The sequence below is a fragment of the Phaethon lepturus genome, unplaced genomic scaffold (assembly GCF_000687285.1).
Source record: "Phaethon lepturus isolate BGI_N335 unplaced genomic scaffold, ASM68728v1 scaffold41971, whole genome shotgun sequence".
Taxonomy (NCBI): Eukaryota; Metazoa; Chordata; class Aves; order Phaethontiformes; family Phaethontidae; genus Phaethon; species Phaethon lepturus.
Genome location: NW_010520568.1, coordinates 1 through 10659, shown reverse-complemented (window position 1 = coordinate 10659; position 10659 = coordinate 1). Strand labels below are relative to the sequence as shown.

The 10659-nt window shown below is 44.4% G+C and overlaps 1 protein-coding gene across 1 annotated transcript; it reads left to right on the top strand.

The window, feature by feature from the left end:
- Positions 1-2862: 2862 nt before the first annotated feature.
- Positions 2863-6844, top strand: NABP1 (nucleic acid binding protein 1). The gene is made up of 4 exons (XM_010297438.1): positions 2863-2929; positions 4377-4449; positions 4717-4783; positions 6386-6844. The coding sequence occupies exons 2-4, from the start codon at positions 4384-4386 to the stop codon at positions 6571-6573; spliced, it is 321 nt and encodes a 106-aa protein (XP_010295740.1). The 5' UTR covers positions 2863-2929; positions 4377-4383; the 3' UTR covers positions 6574-6844.
- The last annotated feature ends 3815 nt before the right edge of the window (positions 6845-10659 follow it).

Genomic DNA, 10659 nt, shown 5'->3' with positions numbered 1-10659 from the left:
GTGTTTAAGAGACCTGGTTTGGCTTTAGAAAAAGCTTCGCAGGGAAATACTACTTTTGGGGCGACGGGGAGGGGATGCAACAGTCAGTCCTGGTCTGTAAATCAAGCAGGGAAGTCATGAGCGTGGTCTTGTTTTTACAGACAATTCTTTACTCCAGCAGTCGGCTCCTTAATGAAAGGAGGGGATGATTAATGTCTCATGCAGAAAAGTTGCTTTTCATTGCAGTGGGTTTAACAGAAATGACAGGCAGAGGAGGAGGACCTTTTCAGTTTCACTGTAGAAATTCCTGCTAGGGCTACGCTGTAGAGCATGTTAGTTTGGTTAGGTGCAATTAAGTTATCTCAGAGGTGGTTTAATTAAAAAAAAAATTCCTAACTAATGTTTATTAGCTGTGACAAGGAATACTAGATTCAATTTGAAGATCCTTTTCCATACCACTTAAATTGTCAGCAGCAAAGCAGTAGTCCCGTTCATTTGGGTTCTTCCTGCCAGTTAGGTTACACTTAGAAATCCATTACACTGATCCTTTGGCCTACAGCACGCCAGGAGATGGTGGCACTACGGCATGTGTAAGGTCCTTTTAATTTGGTTTTATGAAAAAGTAGGTAAAAGGTTACTCAGTGGACCTGCTAACTGAGCTACTCCGAAGTTGTTCATCTGAGTGTAACTGTAGGTTTTGGAGTGAAACTGCACGACCCTTGCCACCAAAACTACAGCTGCTTCCTCCTGTGCAAGCGTCCCTTTACACGAACCGGGCTGGCTCCTCAGCAGCAGTGGTCCTGGGGAAGCCTGGCTGCCTGGAGAGCACGCGGAGCGCTGGGGTGCCGAGGTGGGCGGCACTAGACCGGCGCTTTGGGCCTGCACGGGGTGCTGCACGTAGATGACGTTGGGACAAACTGACAGTGGTCCTTTTTGGCGCCACTGCTGCGCTCCGCTCTGTGACGGGCTTGCGGTTGCTGCGCTGGCATCCAGTGCAACAGATGAGGGTCGTTGCATCCCTTCATGTCAAGTGAGTTTGGCTTGTATGAATTAAAATTTACGAACTGACACCACTGTCCCTGGTGGGTGGCTAAGACATGCCTTCATTTACATGAATTGGATGCTCACTTGGGACTGTTCTTAGGCAAAAACAAAATACGTTCTGGTTTGGCTCTCATCTTAAGAAAAATGCCCTCACACTGACGTACAGTGTTCTCCAAACACAATTTTTACTTAACTCAAATAGGATTAATGGAGGGGGGTGATGTTGCCATTGCAGGGCGGGTAAATTTTAGCTCTGTAGGCTAACCTGACTCTTCGGAGCAGGATGCTTGCTGTTAAAGCAGAAAAGCTTAGCTAGGCCCCACCTGTAAATATGTCCTTTTTTTTTTCCTGCTCAATTTTAAGCTGTAGATGCATTCCTCTGCAAAAGCCGACGCTGTTGCTGATTTTTGTCGTTGGCTGATTAACACGTTAACAGGAAACTGCTGCAGTTAATATTTCTAAATTTGAAGTTGGTTCTGGAGTTTAGTGCTTTATAGCCAACTTCTTCTGAGACAAAAAACAAATACTTGCACACATGAAATAATGTTGTGCTGGCGGTTATCAGTCCCATGATTTGCTGGGTCTTGACCCAAGTAAATGTATGTTTTGACTTGCATTTATTATTTGGTAGCTCTTTTCCTTTGTGCTCTGCCACAAGACTGCCCAACTAGCTGGTTATTAAAGGTTAACCATAGAGGGGATCTTTAAAGTGAAAGGTAGCATTATGAAGTGAAGAGCGTTAATCCTCCTTCTGGATGGAAAACTCCCGAGATAGGCACCGTAACTGTAGACACTATGCTTTACTGCTTCTGTTGAAGTACAGAGCAGGTTATCGCTGCGTTGGTGTTACGGTCCTGTTCTGCCGACCTGACTCCTCCTCGGTGCCTCTGCTCAAGGCCCTGTGTGTGCCCGGATGGCTCCCCGTCTCAGCAGATAAGGCAAAGGGCAAGAGGAAGGTTTGTTGTCTGTGTTCCAGAGATAGACCTGGAGCATAAGGAAGTGGTGACTTACCCAGATGATCTGTGACTCCTGAGAGCGCAATTGCTGGGGCTCTCCATTCCTTTGCTAGAAGACACCCACATTCCTGTTAACTCCCTTGCACTGCACCTGGATTTCTGGACTGTGTTTTGCATTATTTTCCTCACATACATGATGTTCTCACTGAAATGAACAATTCTACAGAAAGTTTTGCATAACTCAAATTCCAGTGCTTGAAGTCAAGTGCCACTATAAAGACCAGAGTGCGTTCATGCTGTCTTGTAAGTGAATGCTTCCGCAATCAAAAAATTACTTCATTGCATTTCTCTGTCACTTGGAACATAATGGCCAAACTTGTGCCTTTGAAAAAAAAAATAAATTCTGATAAGGACCTATACTAAAAAAGTAAGCACTTCCTATTATACACATTCAGTAGCAGTATCTCTAATTCTCCAGTGAACCAAAGGTAATTCTTCCTGGCTCCTGCTGCAAGCAGAACTGAAAGTTGCCAGTGGACGGTAATACAGGTACTGCTGCTGGCAAAATGCCTGTTCTCTGCAGGAACAGTCATAAGGGCTGCTCCAGCCAGGGAAGGAGCATCCAATCTCAAAATAATTGGCTGTTTTCCTGGAGTTGCCAAAGGAGTCAGCTGAGCTTCCAGTACCTTTTGCTAGAAGCAAAACATAGGGAGATATAAAAATTTCAGTGTGGTAAAATTGGGATCCCTGGGAATTTTTTAGTCCATGCTGATACATAACACTGATTAACTCTTGGAAGATAGCGTGCTTCTACTTTCTTTTTCCACAGTGGTATTTCTCATTTAAGAGATTTCTTTGTTTCTCCTTTCTTTGGCCAGGTACGCATCTCTGTGGAAAGGATGCCTGACACTTTACACAGGACGAGGAGGCGAGCTGCATAAAATTGGGGAGTAAGTATTGCGTGTTTATACTTGTGGTGTTATGTCCTCTCTCAGCAGAGTGTCACGGTAAGTCTAAGACGTGGTGGCTTTTAGTAAATTGAAGCTAGGGCAGAAAAAGAGTGTTGGTTGGCCATGGATAGGTATAGTGCAGGCAAGTGTGGTGTGAGTTTTTATATGCTGTGGTGGTAATTAGCTCTGACCCTCTCTGGATTCTAGGTATATTTAGGAAAATTGGCCTCCATCTCGGCACAGGTCTGGGTTTTACCTAGAGGGGGGGAATTGTATAAATGACAAGGGACTTAATCTGCGTTGCTTACCTAGGCCTCAGCTTCAATAATGACTTTATTTTGGTGGAATCCTTGTGTGTGTGTATATCATGCTTTAGAGACAAGCAGAGCAAAGAGGGAAGACAGAGGTAACTCCAGTGAATCATATCTAAACAGAAGCAAGCCTCATTAAAGCTTCTTTAAACTGCCCACGAATTAAGGCGGCTGCTCCTCCTGACTAAGAGCAAGCATGAATAACATACTTGACAAGCAACAGGAAAAATAGCAACGTTTTCTAACCAGAAAAGTACTTCCGCAGTTGCGCGAAGGGCCATGGGAGGCCTTGTAGTCATCAGGGAAGTGGGGCTGTGGGGTGGCCACTTCTCTCCTCGGGTGGTTCAAAAATGCCCAGTGCTCAGCTGGATTTTGTGAGGGATGACCTGCAGATTTCCTTTGGTGCAAAGCCATCGCCTCAGGAGCGTCATCCAGTGGGCTTGCTCTCCAGCGGGCTGGAGCGAGGTGAGTCCTTATCTGGGTTGTGCCTCCCAGCAGGAGGTTGGAGCTTCACTTCTGCTTAACGAGTCCAAGCTGCGTAATAATCCAAGTCTTTCTTCCCCTCTGCCATAATTTCCATGTGGTGAGTTGGGAGGCCTATTCCTCCACAGTCCCCTCGAGTGGAAAAGGATGCTTTGAATTTCACTCCCTGTTTTGTACTCCTCTGCGCTATTATGTTAATGGGGCACTCCATAGCGCAGGAGTATGTGGGAGTATTTCAGTTTTCCCTGGAGATCTAATGCAGTTGCAGTCTGGGAGCAGGCTGAGTGACTCTGTGCCTCGGGTGACGTTGTGAGTGGGTGCTGGACAAGATTGTGCAGCTGGAAGAGAGGTGAAGGAAGCTCTTTCATCACCTTTTGTTTTCTTAAAGCCAATTTACCTCCTAGAGTAAATGTGTACTTGCCTCTGCTTGACGGAAACAGCCTCACCAGGAAGATGTGGCAGCTTCGCCACAAGCCTATGAAGGGATCAAAGAGCCCTTTAATACCTATGGATATTCTCTGAACAGTGGTGTCTGGGTTAGTTACTTCTAGGTGATGGGATATGTCCAGAACAGATGCTCTTTGAGTTGTGGAGCTGAGAACTCTGTTAAAAAATGGCTTTAGAACTTCATCATCGTTCTAATTTCTCCCCAGGTTCTGCATGGTATACTCAGAAGTGCCAAACTTCAGTGAGCCCAACTCAGAACACGTCGGGCAGAACAAACTGGTATGTTAAACTTGTCTGAGGCTTCTGGCATAAAGTGCTCTTTATTCTGAATACTTCATACTAAGCTGTGATCAGATGTGACTCTTCTGGAAAAATGGACCTGAAGTGATGTATACACAAAAATGAGCCAATAATTAGAGTAGCAGATAAATTCCATATGGAGCCACTATAAGAACACAGGGAAGAAAATCATCCCTTTTCTGTAAAAATGTGAAATTTCTCTCTCTGATCCATGTCTTGTCTTTTTTTTTTTACATTTCTCTGAAGGCACAGGGTGAACAGAATAATAGTTCTGCATCAAGTAATATGGGTTCTTGTACTTTCGGGCCACTGGGTAAGTTTTTTCATTTTGTGAAAAACGCTTGAGAAACGCTTAATGGGAATAAAAATGAACTTATCTTGCTAAGGGTTCTCCTCTCTGGGAGGAGAGACTCTTTCTGCTCTAAAAAGTCTTTTAGACTGAGGCCTGAACCTGCAAGCACATAAGCATGAACATTTCCTGAATAATGGTTTCAGGATTTGTCCCCTAGAAGAGGAAGAGATCAGAATATTCAAGGTGCCTGTATGATGTAAAAGGACTTAACTAATCCTAAATTGTTTTGATGCTGTCAAAGAATTTTTGAACTTGAAATTATGTTGTTGTTTTTTTTTTAAAACCACCTGAGACCTTGGCTTTAAAAATTACTTACTTTAATCTTGCCAGTCACTGTGGCTTTCCTGCTGGGGGAGCTCCCCAAAACAGAAGTGGTAGTAATCTGAATTCCAGTACTTGGCCTGGCTGGATCATTTTGTGATGGATTTAAACATTGAATCTTAAATAAGAAAATGCTTCAAAGGCTTGAGTGGGTGTAAGCTGAAAGGGGAACCTTAGTTATGGCCTGCCTACATGATGCCCAGGCTCAGTGCCTGGTGTTATATAGCTAAGCTCTGCTGGTGGATGACAGAAAACTGATCCATAACTTACTGTTAAAAAGCTGTGTCACTTCAATTCAGTGACTGTCTGCTTCCTCTTTAGCAACATGATTTTAATTTCTGTTATTTTACTTCTCTTACGAGCCCTTTCTGTTCCTTTGAAAATAAATGATTCAGAGGGAAGAAGGGCAGTGCTTTCAGGCCAGTCTTTCAGTGCTTTCAGTGCCAGGGTGAGGCAAGTAGGTTTTCAGCCCAATTAGTGTATAGGCTTCTACCACTTCCTTGGTGTCCCTGCTTTGGGTGGTGGACAGCTTTGTTTCCACTGAGCTTGTGCATGCCTTCTGAAACTTCTTTTTTTTCTCTTCCCGCTTCTTGTGCAGTCTCTAAGTGCAATGATTTCCCTTTGTCTCTTCCTTCTCTCCCCATGCTTCCTGTCATCATTCTGTCTTTTCAGCTCTGTCCTGTTTCCTACCAGAAAAACATGAGCAGGGACACTTATGAGGCTCAAGTTCATGAGAACTTGGTGCTAGCTGAGTTGCTTCTGTGGCTGGACTTCACAAGACAGCTTTCTGTTTCTCTGTGCCTGCCAGTGGGGAATGACGCAAGGAGCTTTGTGCAGCCTGCTTTTCTTTTGCTTATTTCTCCTTGACTTCTGCTGCCCTGCTGTCTCTGGAGCATCTTGGTGTGTGACCTGCAAGACAGTGCACAATTTCTGAAAGCACCAGTGTAGCTTCATGAGACTCCAGTCTCTATCCCGTGCAAAGAACCAACGTGCAACCTTCTGTGACTCTTCTTGCTTTAGTTGAGAGTGGGGGGGTAGAGATGGAGGGGAGGTAGGCCGGGAGGTGAGGGGAAAAAGGTAGGCTGTGGTTTGGGGTCTTGCTGTGCCAGAGGGGCTTTCCCTCTCCCTTCTGGTGCTGAGGGTTTGCTGGTTGCTGCAAACTCCGTATGTTCCTTGGCTTGTGTAAGGGAGCAATGATTTCAGTCCATGGAACTCGTGATAACCTTTCCTCTGTCTTTTTAGGAAATGGTTTACAAACTGGACCTGAATCAAGTGGATTTCCATTTACATATAATCACGGCCACGGTTATGCAGGTAGTGGGAGAGGCAATGGACGAGGACCTGTAAATCCAGTACCAGCTAATAGTGTTCAGCCTCTTCTCCCTGCTGTCAGTAATGGGAGGGACCCACGCAGAGCCTTTAAAAGATGACTATGCCAAATGTGGTTGTACAGCTTGCTTAAACTCTACACTCTACTTGAACACTTATTGCACTTTTATTTATAGTTAACTGTGAACCAGTTTGTCTTTTTTTTTTTTACCTTTTGGTCTATGGAGCAAACTTGATGTGATCTATTTCTTGTTTTGTTCAGGGAAGCACAGTGCGGCTTCCCCATAAATTAAGGGAGCAGGGGAACAAGGTGCATATAAGGAAGTAGGGGTAACGGGTTGAAGAGTCTCAATTAAAACTCAGTACCCTTTGCTGAGTGGAAGAAAATTTCAGTTTGAAGAGTCTCAATTAAAACTCAGTACCCTTTGCTGAGTGGAAGAAAATTTCAGTTACATGCATGTATTTTTCTGTTTCTGTTGGTCAGCCATATAGCCTTAAAAGGTCTGTTATGTCCTGTGTGCGCATATGTTGACTTCCATTAGGGTTAATGGGAGTTCTTCATATTGGAAGAGTAATGAGGGGGGAGAGCAAAGATGCTCTGATGAATTAGGTGTCCTTGGAATGAATATAGCTTGTAAAAGCAATAAGTGTAAGGAAATGGTGGTGCCAGCACCTAGTGGTGTCTCCTAAATCAGAGAATGGATAACTCAGATGAAAGCTGAAGACATGGTGAGTGTCTTGAAGCTTGACTTCCGATTCCAAAAAGTGTACTCTACTTACAAAAAAAAAAAAAAAATCCATAAACACCATTATCACTGTCAAGGAAGGTGACACTGACTTTTGCTTTGATAGAAGCTTGGATATTCATTCTTGCTTTGCATGAAATAGCAGGAGAGGAGGATCTAAATTGAGGCAGCACTGGAGAATATGCTGTTCATAACCACTCCTGGTGTAAATGCCCAAGGTTACCCTGCAGGAGTCTGAATGTCCAGAAAAGGACTGTTTTCAAATGCTGCATTACCTGTCTCTTCAATGAGGCTGCTTACTCCTTTCTTCATTCACTTTTCCAAATGAATTATGTATTAGATGAAGCTCTATGTGTGGATTGCAGAGGTACTGGTCAAGCACACAGCTGTACTTCTGATGCTGTTAAGCTGCTAAGCTTTCCTTCCTCTGTTTTATATGAAATATGAATTATCCCTTAAAGAAGTTAACCCCACACACACCATCTCTGGGAGAAAATAGCTGCAGCTTTAATTCTAAGATCACAAACGCCTTGACTCTAGATAAAAGTCCAGTGCCATGTTTCAGATCAGGTTCAAAAACAACTTGGAAGCTGAGGTGTCATACTGGATTCATCTGTTTAACTCTTCTTATAGCTGACCTCTCAAATAAAAAAAAATTGCACTAACCATTTCAAAAACAATTCTAACATTCTTTCTGTCAAGCCATAAAGACTTCATGACAAAAGTCTATTTTTGAATTGCAAGTTGTCTCTGTGGTTTTTCATGTTAATTGAATCTACTCCTATGTCACTAATGTTTACAAGTTACTTACATTTGATGCTTTTGGTACTCTATCATGATGGTTTGTTGAAAATTGCTTCTAATTGGCAAAGGTTCCTTGCTTAGTCTGAAATACTGAACTTTCTTTTAAATGCAAGTAGCAGCAGCAGCAAAATTCTGAAGGGAGGTTTAGAGAGATCTGTGTGCCCAGACCACCTGGGAGCTGTTTGCTTCTGGTCTGGTGAAGTGCTATCCTGATATCTGCTTCCAGGTGGAACTAGCTAAACTTGTCTTGGACACAAGAGGGTGGCATGCCTCATGACATCACCCATGGGTGCTGTTACGGAAGAATAATGCTAATTGGTAAACCAGAAAGCACGCAATGACTTCTGGGGAAATGGTGTAAGGAGGTGGTGTGTAACTCAGGGACTTTAAATTGCCTGCTTATTTAAGTCAAGTCATGTGTAGTCTAGATGCATGGACAACCTCTCATGCAGTGTTGCATTAAGACATTTGATATCCTTGGGAGAAAGAAGCCAAGAGGACTTCTAAACCTGTGAAGTATATATGACATGTTCCAGCGGTAAATGAGATGTAAGTATGGTGTGAAAGATGTGCTTTCTAGTAGTAGCTGTAAAGGTAGCAAGTGATGGCATGGTGGGGACTCGTTACTCATTGGGGTATCTCCATTGTGGATCTCAAATCCTGGTGGTCTTGGCTTCTCTACAGCATAAAGAAGGTTGAAATAGTGGGGAGCCCCATGTTAGTGCGTGCTGAGGTGCCTCATGTTTGTAGCTCTGTGCATTTTAGCTTTTATTAAGCTAATAAACAGAACACTTGTTCAAAAATTCCAAATAAAAAGTGAAATGATTACTGCTGATGAGTGATAGAAGATTAAAAGCTTGCTGTCAAGTGGATAATTGATTTGCAGTTGGGAGGAAAAAAGCAAGAGGCTGGTCTTCATGTTTTCAAGGTTAGTAGCATGCCTGCCTCCCTGTTTTTAATGTGAAATTATTCCAGTTTATTAATAAATTTTTACTTCTTTGCAGGGGAAATCTGTGCCCTGAAAGGTCACATGGACTTAAAAGTAACTATAATGGTAATTTTTCAAGGTCTTCTGCTCCTCCAGTGAACCTAAGACAAAGGTGTTTCCCTCAGAGGTGTCAGTGTCAAGATAGTGAGTTCTCAGCTTGCAGAGGAATCTGGGAGCCTGCCTTACATCTGTTTGGATCGTATCACCTTGGTGTATGGAGGGAAGAGCAAGACACATTTCTCTATGTAAACAAGCAGTTGTCATGAATTTCTCTGACACTAGAAGGCAGTTCATGGGTTCCCAGTGGTTAGGTCATTAGGAGTCTCATTACAGATCTCTTTATTAATGGTAAGGCTGCTGCTAGGGTAGTCTCCTAGAGAATACAGATTGCCAAAGGAAGAAAAACTGGAAGGTGTTCATATGTCCAGACACACTGCACAGTGCTGACGTGCAGTTGAGTAGTCACGATGCACTTGAGTCACAAGATGCCCAACTCTCACCTACCCCCCAACAGCTTGTCTCTTACCTGCCCTAACCAAAGGACTGATGGCAGGCTGCAGCAATACGGCAGTGGCGAGAGCTTTGCTGTATGCCTGCTGCAGGCTTCCATGTGTTCCTTCTGTCCATCCTCAGCATGAATCTTTCACATTGATCCCACAAGTAGAAAAGCAGTCCTGTACTTTGAAACACTGTCCTAACCTTGGATGGATGGTAGGGTCATGTACTCCATGTCCACAGTGAAAATGGGAAGGTGCTGTAAGAACAAATGTAAATGCTGGACCAAGGCATGCAGTATGTAATCACTGCTTTCACAACTCAGTTAGCTTTAGCCTTAACTTGAAACTGGTGGGTTGCAGTCCTGTGCACACCATAATGCTGCTCTTCAGCATTGCACAAGTTCCAGCAAGGGTAGCTGCATCTAGTGCTGCTTGTGCAAAGCTGCTGCAGGCTGCATGACACTTCTTTCCGATGTCAGTGCAGGCTCTGCACCGTTGACACCCTTAGCAGTGTTGCAGAGACATCGGCCACGTTCTGTTCCCGTGTGCATTTCTCTGGGACCAGGGGAACGCTTTGTAGACAAATGCTGTTCCTCGTAGCCCGTTGGGGCCTTACATTTCTTGTAGATGTTAACGCTTGGATTTTGCTAATGGCCTGGCTGAGCTACGGTCATCCTCTGCAACCCGTGTCCATGCTCCCAAAACAAAGGGTCCTTTCCCCTTCTGTAAGGCAGTTTTCATCAGCAGCTCCCCAAGTGCTTTGTCAGGACTAGGAATTGGTAAAAGCAATGGGGTTTTGCATGTTTCTGGGGATGTTCCTGGGCTGCTTTTGGCCCACGTGTTCTCAGCTGCCAGGTTGTTCCTCTGCTTCTCTCCAGTGTCCCTAGATTTGCCCTTTCAGTTGTACTGTTTATTCTTAACCCTCGAGCCAGGCAATTCTTTGCACTGCCCAGTGCGGTCGCTGGCGGTGCTTTTGAGGGGGGTGCGGGGAGGTGCACCACTTTCTCCCCACAGCCTTTGCTAGCGGCTAGCTCTTGAGCTAGAGTTGGTTGATTTTGAGAGTTTCTCCTTGGGCCGGTGCCAGCGTGCGTTACTGAGGCGCTCGCAGGGCCGTGACTCCCTGTCCCGGCTCTGATGAGGCTCTGTTAACGA

Bases quoted from the DNA above. Each gene is read 5' to 3' on its own strand.
- NABP1 (XM_010297438.1), top strand. From the start codon at position 4,384: ATGGTATACTCAGAAGTGCCAAACTTCAGTGAGCCCAACTCAGAACAC. The intron at 4,450-4,716 runs GTATGTTAAACT...ATTTCTCTGAAG, and splicing joins ACGTCGGGCAGAACAAACTG to GCACAGGGTGAACAGAATAA. The intron at 4,784-6,385 runs GTAAGTTTTTTC...CTGTCTTTTTAG, and splicing joins TTGTACTTTCGGGCCACTGG to GAAATGGTTTACAAACTGGA.